Consider the following 15,536-nt stretch of genomic DNA (forward strand, 5'->3'; position numbering starts at 1 on the left):
AAAAGAACGTATCCCAAGGATGCGTTCCTTTGGGAGGATACGGCTTAGGATTTTGTGATCCAAGATCACACAGATCACGGTGCATGAAAGGAACGGAGCTGATCTGATAAACAGTTACCATGACAGCAGGCACGAAATCGTAGAGCGCGTCAGCGGAATCGCAAGCTAAATTTAAAAACAAAAACAATGGCCTTCCTCTATAGAGCAGCTGTTGTTTCGTTCATGGAGGAACTTGCCGATGATTCAATACCACAAGAAGCAAGAAGTTGTGAAGATGAAGAATTTCTATCGTTTCTTTTGATAACTAGTAGGGAGATGCAGAGCCATGGCCCCATTTAGAATTATTTGAAACGTATCATACAACTTTACATTGTTTTAGACTTTCGATGTCATTTTCGAATGTCACCTGTTTGAAATGCCTGTTAGCTACTTCCCTTGGTCTGCCTCATGGACAAAGGAATAGGGGAAGACCTACCATTGACTTATAGAAGCAAGTATTGATTACGATATGGATACTTGGGAACCCTGAGTGCCTGCGATCAGTGGCCGATCGATTCAACATTACATAATAAAGTGTATTTCTTGTTTACCGCAGAATTTGTGGAGTGATTGCCAACAATCTTTCCGGTCAATATATGAAGTACGTACTTGTTTGAATTGAGTACCGCTGGGCTGATTAATTTCGGATCCTTCGTCCAGAGGAACGCGTTGGGTCTGTGATTCAATAATCTTGAGTCTTCAAATCGCGCAGATCAGTGATACGATAAAATCCTTGTCCAGAGTGGATTTGATAAATCACTAATCTGACAATGGATTTGCTCGAAAGGAACGCCACTGATCACAAATTGAACCAAAGGAACGCACCCTAAGATTAATTTAAAATCTCTAAAAACATACCCGTTGGCATTGTTGTCGACGGCGGGAAAGGAATCAGTTCAGCACTTGATGAGCCAGTCATGAAGTTGCTGCCACTGTTGTGGTTATCCGCAAAGCATTCGCTTGTTCCTGATAAAAGTGACGATTCCCTCACCGCTGGTTGATCAGACTCATCTAAAGCGATATACAGTGCAGTTTGGTATTTTTGGTTATTCATTGAATCTAACAAATGTTTAAGTAATTAAAACAGTATATTTGAAATGGGTTGAAAATGATTAATCTCATTTTATATAGCATTATTTAGCTTAAAAGAAGAGGATACAGTGCAAAGATTTCTAGATTGGAGATTTCCCACGAAGGAGATTAGGTAGTTTTATGTCTCTGATTTCTTAGTATGAATTGCGCTCTCATGTCACAATAATAGGTTAACAGTATAGGCTTGAAGACCAGCAAAGTTATTTCTAAAAAAAATTTTCTCAACCTGTTATTTCCAAATTGTGTTGAGATTCGGGAGATGAATATCCAAGCGGCTGAGGCACAAAACTATTGCTTTCAACTTCTATGGTCCCTGATCCCCATCTGTGAGTCAAACGTAGAGCGACGTCTGTCCCCGCTTTGGCGACGTTCACAAGTTTCAGGCTGGTTTCCTTAATTTCTGGTTGTTTTGGGAGGATCAAATGTCCACGTAATGCATTCTGCAAATATTCCAGAGCCTTGCTGATGTCGTTTTTCTGCCTCGAATATAGAGTAACGCGAAGGTTCCCTGAGTCTCCACCAGTTTCACTTTTGAATGAGACTGGGAAAGAAGTAATGGGAGCATTTTCAACAATCTCACCACTTGACTCGGGAAGGACGATCACTGCTTCGAATGCTCCAATTGTAAGAAGATGTCCTCCAATGTGGACATGTGCAGTGGCCTCAAGTTGTAATGTTTTCTCGCTCTCTTTGATCATCCAAAAGAGCTGAGAAAATGTTTCTTTCGACATATCGTACTTTATGTCATCTCTTGTCTGGTTGTTGATCGAGTTAGTTGGGTCCTTTAGTTCAAATTGCACAAGGTGTGATGGATCAAACTTGGCGAACTTCAGCAAACTTACTGCAACATTATGGAAATCACGTAAGAAGCTTCCCTCAAAATCTGTAGGGTTTTTTATGATGTCTCTCAAAGAGACGGAAAACAAATCCAATCTTTTGTATAATCTACGTGCTTCAGTGCTTTGAAAGAATCTTTCCAGAAATTCTAACATGTCACCCATCATAACACCACTACCCCATCTTTGTATCCGCGATTCTTCTTGTCGGTCATCGTTGTTGTTTCGACACAGAATCTCGAGAATGTAGCACACCTCATTCAGAAGTTTTAAAATATTCTTATCATGAGCAGCATCTTGAATGCCTGAAGTAACATTTTGGAGAGTTGCTTCCTCTGTTACTCCTCTTAATCCACTCGGTGTTCGTTGAATTTTTTCCTCTCGGAAGATTTCTTTAATGGCTTGGATGAACTCAGAAACAATGCATAGGAAACTGCTTGTAATGAATTCATCCTCTTGAGATGAGAACATACGCGTGCACATCTTTCCAACGCTCTCGGGTAGTCGCTTTTTCATCACAAGAACAGAGGCAAAATTCTCCGTTTGAGTTGCTGATTCCACCTCTCCTTTGGAGGTTGCGTTCTCAATACAGCAGTCTCTCAAAACTGCGCCACAAAGCATCTCTACTTCGCGACCAAAATATTTCATAAGGTCAGAATCCTGATGTCTTAAACTTGCGATTTTAAATGCCAGGTCTCTCAAGTGTTCAATGTGCATTTGCCCTCTCTCTTTCACCTTAAATTCTAAAGAAATATAGAGAAATTAAGTGACTGTTACTTGAATAGAACAAAATAGTTATCATGGTTCTTATCCGAAATCCTCTGTCCCCAACATTTGACTCAATGAGTAGGACACCTGACCACGTAGCTCAAGTCTTGGAACGGACCAACAATAAAACGAGCGAGGAGAATACGCCCCTCAAGTTTGCAATAACATCTGAAAACAGTTAGACGGTCTAATTTTCTCGGATAAGGTAAAATAAACCATGTGCTTTGACTCCTGCATATTTGACGTAATGGTCTGTGAAGTGCCTAGTGTTCTGGTCTTTTTGTATTTCCGAAATTGGGGAATATTGTTAAAAGACAAAATTGGCATCTAGCAAAGAATTTTCATTATAGGTGATTTTTGACTTACTTGAACGTGAAAATAAATGGAAATAACATATTTGCATAAGCCATTCAGTAGACATTATAATAGGCCAGTTGATCATTCCTATTCCTTTTAGCAGTCTTATCTTACAGCTGGAGTTTGGTTACCATTTCCTTGTTATGATCGTGAAATTGACACGGAGACACGTTTTTGCGTAAACTGCGGTTTGCGGCTAGATATCGGTATATTTTCATTATGTCGCTAAAAGATAATTAATTACTAAGAAAACGATTCTACCCTATAAAAGTTGATCCCGTACAGGAATTTCCTGGAAATAACCCTCCTTTATACTTTTATCCATTTAATACTTTCGTTTTCAGGCTATATCTAAGTCGAATTCCAGATCAGGAAAATAGTTTTCAGTTTATAATTTAGCACGCTGGACACCTCTTTTTCTTAGAGGTGACTTAAAATGTAAACATATAGTACTTTTCCTCTTCCGCACTGAATTTGTAATTAGATAACTTATACGACTAGCACGTAGCTCTTTTAGGGGCGGTACCTTGGGTACGCCCTTTCTCCTCCGAATATTGTTTTTATTCTGCTGTTATGCAACAGCCTTCAAGGACTATTTTCTTTTAAGATATCTTTACAAGTGGAATTTTAATTCTGTTACTAAGTTTACTAAAATTTTTATGTTTTCAATCTTGTTTTTGTTTTGCCCGAACTTGACCGTAAGACCAAGAAATTTAAGCCAGAAAGACATTTCGTAAAGCGTAAACATCGCGAAGGTATCCACTTAGTATGCGAACTCCGTTCTGGGTAGCCCAACGTGATTCGTTATTTAAGTGCAAAAATATGACGAAGGTTAGAGATTGACCGCTCGGTAAGTGTCACCTTTATAAGCGGTGACCCACACTTCCCTCGAGAGATCAGAGCTAATCCCCGTTGCAATAACTTGCGTAATAAAAGAGAGAATAAAATATATAGTCAACTGAACGACGAGTGTCAGGAAATCCTTTCTAACACTTCTTTCTTTTTTCAAATGCGAATACTGGCTTTTCACCAAGAATTCAAACAGAATGTGAATTTTCCTCGGGAGGTAGCAAATTTATATGTGCCATGGAAAGATAAAAACTTCCATTTTTATCATGATAAACGACCTCTTAGTCGCACTCAGACCATCGTCTATACACGTAGTCGGAGAGAAGAGACTTACCTTCAGGTTCTAGCTCCTCAAGGGCTTTTTTTAGATTGTTCGGATTTGCTGCATCCCCATGCTTTTCCCTCCAGCGTTGTATTGCAAGTTCCAGTTGTTCTTCCTCTCCTTGCCAACATGCAACAACTTGTTGCTGTGTTTCAACAGGTAATTCGAGCTTTTGAGCTACGGACTTAACGTCGAAAATTGCCCTCTTCACAGCAAGAACGTGTCTCACGTAGCCACACAGATCTGCAATTAAAGTTTTTTTTTTCATCATGAAATAAGCATGCCCATTTAATCTACAGTTTTTTGTTTGAGATCATAGGAGATTCTTTTTTATCGAAAGCTTTTTTGTAGCAGGACTTATAATTAAACTTAATAAGATTGTAAGAGGCCACACATTCGCAAGTATATGGGCCAAAATAGCTCAAATTTAAAAATTCACTCGAATTACTGCAGAAGCTTACCTTGTTGGCAAAACTTGTTCTCGCGAACGTGCCCATATTCGCCTTTCACAAGGATCTTTCCACAAAAAATTTTAGAATTCGCGTTAGAAACTTGTAAAGGGAATTTGATCACATGTCCAGCATTTCACCAGGCAGTAGAATCCACCACAACTTCAAAGCATTCTCGCTGGTTATTTGCCGGTTTGTAATCCTCCCCGAGTTGAATTGAGATTGTTAAGATTTCCTTGTTGTAAATGCAGTTATTTTCCTGTGAATTTCTACAGTCAATAGAAAGTTCTTCGAATCCATCTTTTTTGAGCCGCATTATGGCATAATCATCATGATCTCTGTAGTACTCCTCCTGGTACGTGTCTTGGCTCATGAACGCAAGGGCAAGCTCGTCAAAGGGGTATTGTTGCCGATTACTCTTGAGGAGGACAGACAACGTGTAGCTGAATGGCATGAGGTTCAGTCGGGTCACAATTTCTTTGGTGCGTACCCATGTTAACCTCGCCAGAACAGTAATGATCGAAAATTGATTGATCATAACTTTTAGTTCCTTCGTTTTAAAATCAAATTTGGACTTATCAGTGATGTCCTCCCAATTTGGCTTTTGGCTTTGACCGGTGCAAGTTCCATGCAGGACGAGGAGATCACTGTGTGACTTCGCTCTTTTGCCGTTCAATGTGACCTTCATGGTGATCTGGTTTTTGAATTTCTGGCCATTAGGTTGACAGTTGACAATAGGAGCTAAAAATATCAAATCGTTCTGGAGACCACGACGAGTTATCAGGTGGCAGTATCTGTATGGTTCTTCCAAAGTGAGTTGGATGATGACGGGATCTTTCACGGCTCCAGGAGGAAATGTCAAGGTAACGCCTTTTATACTCAGGGTTGCTCCATCACTGGTTACGATTTTAGAAACTGTGGCATCTTTGCTGTCTTCAGCTGAAAAATAAAATGAAATGCAGGGCATCCTGTCTCAAGAAAGTCCAACGAGTATACAAAATTAGCCACGCTTACTTGTGATTTGATGCCACTTAAGTAGTCTTGAATCATAATCCAAATAGCTGAATAACATGTTCTGTTAGCTATCGCTTCTCAGACGAGAGATGAATAAAGAAATTGTGGGAAAGGATCGATCATGCCTTCCTAACACTAGGCTCCGGATGTTCGAAAGTGGATAACGCTACCCACCGGATAAATTTCTATCCGGTGGATAGCGCAGTGTGTTTTGAAAACTTCAGTTGGATGAACAACTGGGTCTAGGTCTCTGAAAAAGGCATCCAGAAAAATAGACATAACTGACTTCCCGCTGAGCTGAGCGACCGGGCCTCCCTTATTATTCTTTCTCGAAGGGAGGAGGGTATCATTCAGTTGATAAAACATCTTAGTTTGAAGGACTTTGCTAAAGCCAGTTTTTTTCTGGTTTACTTTTCCAGGAGTTAATCCTCTACGATCCCTTTTCATCGTGGGTGGTTCAACAGTGATGGATACGTCATCGTAAATTTCTTCTAAAGCAAGTTATCCTTCTTCTTACAAACAAAGACAGCTAGATAGTTTGACATGAAATGAATATGTGAATTCTCTCAACTTCGTTCCCTAAATTTTCTTTCTTGAAGGCAGGACGAGAACATTTAGATGATTGAACATTTAGATGATTGAAGTTAGAGAGACTTTTTGAAAACAAGTTTTCTTCAGATTACCTTCTCCAGGAGTTAATATTGCACGATTCTTTGTTATCATCGGTGGTTCCGCATCGTAATTTTCTACTTTGTCAAGATATCCTTCCCCTTAAAAACAAGGGCGGTTAAAAAATTTAGTCGACGTAAATGAATGCGTAAGGCACTTGGAGTATATAAATGTATTAAGTCTCCCAACATCAATGCCTCGATTTCTCTTTCTTGATAGGTTTGAAAGGATCTGAAAGAAAGAACGATCAAGGACCTATTGCTGCTTTTCCCACAAAATCACGAGGGAATTCAAATGTTACTTGAAGATGATGGCTTTAACACCTGAGCACAGTGCCACATGCCATCTCACCGATTTCAATGAAACTTTACCAGTTTAAAGGGGTCTACTCCCAAAACTCAAACAGAAAAACTATTTTCCGTTTTGGTTATTTCCGGGCGGAGAGAGACCACTCCCCTCCGCGGTTTTTCTTGGTTTTCACCGAAGAAATCGCATCAAAATGTATGAGGCTCTCAATGCGATGGTATTTAACTGACTACTCTGAAGGTTTATATACATATTGTTACATCCTTGATGAATGTACGCCGCAATTATAAGTCAATTTGATCGAGGGCTTGTCAATCATCAAAGGCAAGTAAATGACTGTGTTTTAGACTTTTCGATCCATTCAAATATTTGATAACTTTGAGGTCAAATATCTCCCCTTGCCAAAAAGCTACAACACTAATTTTAATTCTCCTTTATAATCGATTATTTAATCTCTGAAAACCATCAAGAAAATCTTTGGGCGCTGCCATAATTTTGTCTTGGATGCCTTTTAAAATCTGCGACTGTGATGGGCTTCTCTCAAATCCACCTGTCACGCAATTCTGGCTCTAGGCGGTCACTTGAGCAAATAAACCTACATTTTATCGCTCGTCATACAAGATATTGATCAAGGAAGCTAAAAAATGTGAACAACTTTCGAGAGTTTTTGTAGAAATGGAAAATTTCACGTTTAGAGAGATGCATGTAGGCGAAATGTTGACGGGAAAATCGTAGTGTCTCTTTCTCCTGTCGCTTATTACTTTGGAGATTTGCTAAAATCATCAAATATGTCTTTTGTTCGGCACAACATATTCCTTAGTCCATGATTTGATTTTTCAATAAAATTATCGCTCATTTTAGGAGATTTTTACATACAAGCTCTCGTGTGCGACAATTCGGCTTTTACAGACAAGAAATTCTGCCCTCTCGCTTAGGGGGAAATAACAAGGGCGCTATCAAATTAAAAAACTGTGCTACTACTCCGAAAATAAAACTAAACTAGTGTTGTCGTTGTCACTTACCGCCATCGAACATTTCCATTTCACCAAACTAACACCTGTAGCGTGACCCGAAGACTTTTCGTAAGGATTATTATTTATTATGCTGTCTACTAGATAACAATTTCAGAACATTCTGCAGATCTCTGTGTGTATTTCCTCGCTTCGATCTTAAAATATCTGCAGTTTCTCAAGCATTCTAGACCTACATCTCTCTCGATCGAGTGCTGCCGGTGTCCTAGCGGATTTGGACCCACCTCCGCCGATTTGGACCCCCCCCCCCCCCCCCCCACAAAACTGAGTTAAAACATCATCCTTAACGTTCTAGTAAAAATGGATGATACTTTACGTTCCAGTGCGTACTAAAGTATTTTTTTTTAATTCAAAACATGCGTATCGTTAATGTATAAGAACTGGCAGCTGAAAATGACCCGTCGGGTATTTCTTTTGACCGAGGGAAAATGGGCAAGCATTTAGTTTAATGTTTGGAGAAAGGTACTTTTTTAACCTTTTCCGCGATAGTCGAACACCGCTAGATTCAATAAGAGACAAACTTTTGACACTAATCGATTTTCTCATTGTTCAATGCCCAAGTGTTGGGACGACATGGTACAGTGCAAGTTATGCGAGGAATGGTTACACATGAGCTGCGAGGAATTTAAGACTGCCCCGGAGGGCGAGCGGTTCTGCATTGTCTGCAGATCGCCAGACTCTAAACGTCTTCGTAATTGTTAAGGTGTTATTTCGGATTCCTCAACAGTTAATAATCGTTAAAATTAGAAAATAAGATTGAGTTCGATTTAATAGTCTTCACTTTGTCAAGACGTAGACATTAATGTTGACTTGCATCTGAAAATAAGCTGAGAGTTCCAATAGTTCAGAATAGAAACATTTTTACTTATCAGAGGCTTTACGAACGACTTGTAGTATGAGTAGTTTCTTCGTTCTTGTTCAGAAACTGTTTAATGTTATTATTTTAGAAAATCAGACTGACTTATTTTTGTGACTGGACGCAGTAGTCTCCACTATTGTTATGACGTTCGTACCAATGTTGGTTCCCATCAGAAGAAGCAAAGATTTATTGTAACAATTTCAGTAGTTCGAATGCAGTAGTTTGTTCACATCCAATTCTTGCGTATACTATACGACCTGATATAATGATGCGGTAGAATTGGAAGGAAATGGCTGTTTTTTTTTGTTTTTTTTTTACCTTTATTGAAGAAATGTTGTGTTGTGATTGAAAAGAACATCAACAAAAAAGCTTGCAAATAGAATTAGTTACTAAATATGATAAAAAGGATGCTCAAAAGGAAAGTTTGGTAGGGGGGTCCAAATCTACGAAGGGGGGTCCATATCCGCTGTGACACCGGCAACACTTGATCGAGAGAGATGTAGATTTACATAAAGATATAAAATGTTTGAAAAATTGCAGATATTTTACGATCGAAGCAAGAAAATACACACAGAGATCTGCATAATATTCTGAAATTGTTACCTAGTAGACAGCATGAACAACGCCTATGAATATTTCCTTCAAAAAGCCTTCGGGTCACGCCACAAATATTATTTTGGCGGAGTTCTGCATGGAAATGTTTCATGGCGGTAAGTGACAACGACAACACTATTTTAGTTTTATTTTCGGAGTAGTAGCACGGTTTTGTAATTTGTTAGCGCCCTTGATATTTCCTCCTGAACGAGAGGGCAGAATTTCTCGTCTGTAAAAGTCGAATTGTCGCACACGAGAGCTTGTATGTCAACCAACACGCAGCATGTGACTTTAAAAATCTCTTAAAATAAGGGATAATGATAATAAATAATCAAATCATGGACTAATGAATGTTTTGTGCCAAACAAAAGACATATTTGGTAATTTTAGCAAATCTCCAAAGTGATAAAAGACAGAAGAAAGAAACGCTACGATTTTCCCATCAACATTTCGCCTACATGCATCTCTCTAAACGTGAAATTTTCCATTCCTACAAAACTCCCGAAAGTTATCACATTTTTTAGCTTCCTTGATCAATTTTCTTGTGCAAAGAGCTTTAAAATGTAGGTTTATTTGCTCAAAAGACCGCCAAGAGCCAGAATCGCGTTTCATAAAGATTAATCTGATTATATTACTGTAAATTCACATCTCCCAGACTCTACATGAATTATAACATAATGCGGAGTGTACCTAAATAATAAATGAAAAACAACGAAAAAAATTAAAACCTTATTTTAAATCTAAGCTCAAATGTGCACTCTAAAGTTTTTTAATTAGTTTTTAAATCGTTTTTAATTGTTTTTGTACTGTTTCTATTCTTAATCTAGTTTTTACTCTTTTACCATGAGTAGTTTTTATTTATTCGAAGCTAATTGTAGTATAAGCAGGGCCCCACTGAAGAGTACCTTTTGGTGAAGTAGGCTTCCTGCTATAATATTGTAATTATTGTTATTATCATTATAATGGAGGGTTCTCGCTGCTCTCTCTTGAGGCCAGAGCATCGGTGCTATACAAATCCACAAACTAACTACCTCGTAAAAATTTAACCATCTTTGAGGTGGTTGGATACAAGGCATCATGTTAAATACCGTTACGTTACCTGGCTCCAAAGGTCCCTCAGAAATAGTCTTTGTGATTGTAGCTTTCAAGGCGCCTTGAATTTCGCTCTTGTCTTCCGCTCCTTTTAAGAATCAAAACGAAGGAAACGGAAAAACAAATCAAATGAAAAAGCAGTCAAAACCATTTTTTTTGGTTGGGTTCAGTTTCGGGTCTAACTCTTCACCTCCCTTTATTTTGTCATTTCATGTCATCAAAGACCATCAAGACCCTTCGCTGGCTCTATATAGTGAAAAATACCTTACTATTTGTAATTTACTGTCCATATTCCCTTTTCGGTGAAGTGTGCCTTATTGTGACGAATCAATAAAAACTGTAAAAACGCTTAGACTTCAATGTTGGTAAACTCGCAATAATCACCTGAGCTCGCCTCTACCAGCTTTTTCCCTTTCTCACACTGATCTTCGGAAATAGAGGTCTTCAGCTTCAGCTCAGTAACACCAAGTTTCTCCAAAACCTGTGGTGTTATCAGCATTTCCTGGGCAACTGAATTAAGATGACCACTGAGATAATCTTCGCACAATCCTTCAAGGTCTTGCGATGAACTGCATTCAACTGTTATGGGCAAGCTCCCTACCTCACTGTTACGCACTCGAAGACGAAGTTTATACCATAAGTATCGTAAGAATAAATCAACTGATTCTTTAAATGATAAAATTACGTTCCAAACATCTATTTCTGGTGGATTATTTGGTTCAGGGTCATCTGCTCCCGCTGCTTGTTCCGGCACAGGTAAGAATGGATTAGGTACAAGGAACGTCGGCTCGGATCCAGCGGCTTGATGATAATCGGCTATGTCCATCTGTATGGCTGATAGAAAACCAACAAAATATTAACCTGCATTTGAACTCAAAAAAGAGCACCATCGGTGTTTCGGAAATTTATTCTTAAAGCAAACGTGCAAGGTCAAAGAAATTAAATGTGGATCTTGGGGGAAAATGGCAACATCGGATTAACAGTAAAGTGAAGCGAAGAAAAGGTTTCCTTATTTTTGTCTAAAGGGGACTTAAATTTTCTCTTTTACTGACCTACAATCACTTGTCCTTGAGACCTCAGTTCCTCTCTCAGCTCTTCAATTTCATTTTTAGTATCCATATCTTGCATATACCAGGTCTCTAGCTCTTCAATGCATCTTTCATTCTTTGGCGTCAAAGGATTAAGACGAAGATCATCAATGAACTTCTGCCACTCATATCTCTTTACATGACTAATATTTGTCGCAATTCTTAACAGAACTTCACTAATTTCCTCCCACAGACGAATAAAATCGATGTCAGATATTTCCATAGTGGAACAATTACCATAAATCTTATTTCGATAATATTTCATTCGAACTAAATCTGCCACCAGAGTGTGGTCTGAGCGGTTTGGTAAATCATCCCATCCTCTCGGTCCAGGGGGAGGGGTCAGGCTGCAAATTGTCCTCAATAACTTGAAGATTAATGTGATGTCAAAATCCTTGGACTCGCCATACACCCCTGGGGATGGGTACAAACAAGCCCTCTCTCGCTGGGTAAGTCTTGTTCTTATCAGCCGTGCCCGTATGGCAGGATCAGCGAGTCTCAAAGGGAGATCAACTGGTGGGTGAATGGCGTCTAATGTCTCCCGCAAAAGCTGCACACCTCCACGCATCAGTAATCGTGTCAAGCGATGAAAATTTGCTTTAAGACTTGTTGATCCTAGGGCTTCTTCCGTCATGTCATAAATACTTGTCCTAAAATCGGAAATGAATACGACAAGCAAGTTGACAAATGCGGGAAAACCTTAAAGAAATTGATAACCAGCTAATCAGCTGCAAGAGTTTATAATGCTATAATAGATATATATATACCCGTTTTCAAAAACGTCGCAATTCGGAAATATACATGAACAGGGCTTCTGACATAAAATATGTATACCTTTTGTTTTCTCATCAGAAATAGACGCTTTTTGACAACAAGTGTATGTATTCCTTTTTTCTTTTTTTTTTTTTCTTTTTTTTTTTTTTTTTTTCAAATTGCAACGTTTTTGAAAACGGGTGTGTATAAATATATATATGTGTGCCACTGAGGTTAACTGCCTTGGGGAAGCGTGTTAGTAATGTATGTGCTAGCTTACTGACCAGAGACTGATTATGAACGCACGTGAAACAAAAATAGCCTTGTTTTTGAACCACTAAATTGCGCCTTTCCGCATAACAAGTTCTGTATCTGTACTCTCTCTGTGAGCCTTATTTTTTATTTCTTTTTCGATTTCTTCCTCTCCTTCGAGTTTTTCAGACAAAACTTCCTCTGTCAAATCAATAAATCAACCAATTAATTAGTTAGGTCGTCGCCGTTTTACCGTATTCCGGATGTAATTGAGCAAATATTTTGTTTTACTATGAACTGGACAGCTTCATTAGATTTAAATGCACGTAGTTAACTACCATGTCTATTTACTACCAGATAACGACTTGAATCAATGCTTTCAACAGCTTAATGATAAAATTGTTTAAAATAAAATAAACTTAAGCTTCTCTTCTCTGACACCTTTCTGTAACCGCCAGGTTTTTTTCTTGTATTTTTGGTTGAACGCTGGCAAGCATGACCATATTGGGTCAGCGTAAGGTAAGAATTTTTCATCAAGCCAGATGATGTAGGCAATTGACAAAGGAATTGGTAACACACCCACACTATATTACTGGAATAATGATATGCCTGAAAAATTACGTGCGTCTGATTGGCTGAAAACGGGTGTATTTTTCATGTAACACGAGTGCAAAGTCGTATCACCACAGGCAGACCACACTATGTGTTCGTAGTTAATTATTGTTGACATGACGAACAAAATCTATGAAGGTTATGAACAAGTATAATCAATTTTAATGTTTTTGTACACAGGATTGTGATCAACTAACCACTGCAGAGCTATAAAAACTTTTTGTCTTCGAACAATTAAATCTTTAGAAGTGTTATTCTTGCCTTCCGCTGTTATTACTATTATAGGGAGTTCTTTGGGATATTTTGGTAGTGTGTCTGCAAGATCCTGGATATCTTGGGGGAAATTAATGCAATGACCTTTATAAGCTCTTTGTCCACCTGGCTTTGTGTAAACACTGATAACTGGAAAAGCACGAGCAATTAACATCTCTTCTATTTGGGTTAGACCTTGTAATTCTTTTGGAACTTGAGCTGGTATCATGCTGTTTTGAGCAGAGAACTTTTCAATACTGTTCTTGTCTCTTACACATCTTGAACAAACATAGTCTGCTTCTTTTTTGTTTTTTACTGACAATGGCCATGCTTCATGGCAAACTTGGCAATGCCAGATTTTGAAAATCATGGACTCATGAAACCTCTTTATATTAATTGCTACCCACTCCTGATGGTGAAGTTGTCCATATGTTTTAGCATCAAACAGTGAAAGATACTTATCTTGACTTACCACAGGACACTGTTTTGTTTTTTTTTCAATGAACTGTGTTCCTGCTTCACAAGTAGTTTGATTATTAACAATTTTCATTTTACTTCCAGAGTTGTTTTGGTCACTTTTCTTTCTTTTTCTATATTCCTTCATGTAATCTTTGTTCTTAATCCTTTTTCTTACTTTGTCTGCTTCATTTGTAGGCATTTTTTTTAATGTTGTCCTTTTCCTATAATCCTTCACATACTGTTTGTTTTTGATCCTTTTTCTTAGTTTATCTTCTTCATTTGTAGTTAAGTTTTTTTTAATGTTATTTTTTTTCTATATTCCTTCATGTACGCTTTGCTCTTGATTCTTTCTCTTAGTTTATCTGCTTCATTTGTAGTCAATTTTTTCTTAAGGTTATTTCTTTTTCTATATTCCTTCATATATGCTTTGTTCTTGATCCTTTTTCTTAGTTTATCTGCCTCATTTGTAGTCAATTGTTTCTTAATGTTATTTTTTTTTCTATATTCTTTCATGTATGCTTTGTTCTTGATCCTTTTCCTTAGTTTATCTGTTTCATTTGTAGTCAATTTTTTTTTATTATGCTGCCACCTGCACTCATTTTCATTAGTTCTCTCTTCTAATTTACCTATGCCATTTGTAACATCTGATTTTTTGTTTCTGTATTTTTTCAGATGTTTTTGTTGTGTATCCAACTTAAGTCTCTTATCAGCTTCCTTTATTTCTGATTGTGTCCTTTTTTTGTTATTAAACGAATCATCTTGTTTACTTTCTTCCTCAATTTGATATGAAGAAGAGCTCAATTTGCCTGATTTAAAAAACACATTAGGCACCTGAGATTGAGTTCCACCCTGCATGGTTTCATAGCATTTGTCTTTTGGAAATGCTTCAGTTGGGCTATTTGGCTGTAAATCAGTTTCAATTGTGGATGAACACTTTTCAAACACAGCAAAAAACCAACCATTAGGGTAATTATTCAAAAGATCCTGAATTGAAGTGAAACTTCTCACTGACACACACAAAGCATCAATATATATCCATTCAGTGTGATTATTTATAGCCACTGTAAGATGATGACTTGCACAGCGTACCATGCCTTTTAGTTCATAACTTTGACCTAACACATCGATGATGTTGGTAAAGTATACTTTATTGATACAAGTTGAAGCAAGTTCTATGAATAAAAATTTTGGAAGGATAACAAAATGTTGTAGCAATGAAACATTCCCAGAATGCTGTTGACACAGACCACAGAAAAGTGCTTTGCTACTTGGAAGTATTGCCTCAGAAACATAATTGTCAAATAAGCTATGACCCCGGTTTTGGCAAGTAATATAAATAACAAATATACTTGTATTTTTTATGATTGCATTGTTGCACAATGAGCAAACTGACTGATTGCTCTCTTTTACCAAAAAAAGGGATTGCAATTCCTCGGTCATAACTCCAACTGTGCTTAATTTGAATATGTCACTAAATACAGCATCTGCAGACATTGTAGCAAATGAGTTACAATGCTGTCTCAAATAAGCCCAAACAGGTTCTCGAATAAGGGTCATATCCGTCTCCCCATTACAACTTTGTAAATGCACACATGCTTCAAATAACGTTTGAAAAAACTCATTACGTTCAACACGTTGCAAAGAATCTCTAAAAATAGCAAAAGTGAGTTCAAGAAAAGAGTCAACTGCACAAGAAAACCTGCCCGAGTGTGTTAAGCAGTAATTCATAAAATGTCTTCGATTGTTATTCGTCTCTTGCAACTGTTGATTGGAAGAGGTGGCCTCATTCTTCTTAATGTAACCGACACTTATGTTTCCATTTACAATATGCGCTTCTTTATTT

The 15,536-nt window shown here is 37.9% G+C and overlaps 3 protein-coding genes across 3 annotated transcripts in view; all 3 read right to left on the reverse strand.

Moving 5' to 3' along the window:
* The window catches only part of LOC113680485 (uncharacterized), a 42,588-nt gene that overhangs the window by 3,593 nt on the left and 23,459 nt on the right, over positions 1-15,536 (reverse strand). The window lies entirely within an intron of this gene.
* On the reverse strand, positions 738-5,651 carry LOC149040942 (uncharacterized). Its single transcript, XM_089180034.1, has 4 exons — positions 4,725-5,651; positions 4,276-4,506; positions 1,358-2,710; positions 738-1,050 (listed from the first exon to the last, which is right to left on the reverse strand). The coding sequence occupies exons 3-4, from the start codon at positions 2,682-2,684 to the stop codon at positions 872-874; spliced, it is 1,506 nt and encodes a 501-aa protein (XP_089036160.1). The 5' UTR covers positions 2,685-2,710; positions 4,276-4,506; positions 4,725-5,651; the 3' UTR covers positions 738-871.
* On the reverse strand, positions 4,223-12,144 carry LOC149040943 (uncharacterized). Its single transcript, XM_089214590.1, has 7 exons — positions 11,330-12,144; positions 10,662-11,111; positions 10,285-10,365; positions 6,410-6,496; positions 4,870-5,651; positions 4,725-4,779; positions 4,223-4,506 (listed from the first exon to the last, which is right to left on the reverse strand). The coding sequence occupies exons 1-7, from the start codon at positions 11,997-11,999 to the stop codon at positions 4,223-4,225; spliced, it is 2,409 nt and encodes an 802-aa protein (XP_089070716.1). The 5' UTR covers positions 12,000-12,144.

Source organism: Pocillopora damicornis, chromosome 8 (assembly GCF_964200805.1).
Source record: "Pocillopora damicornis chromosome 8, jaPocDami1.2, whole genome shotgun sequence".
NCBI lineage: Eukaryota > Metazoa > Cnidaria > Anthozoa > Scleractinia > Pocilloporidae > Pocillopora > Pocillopora damicornis.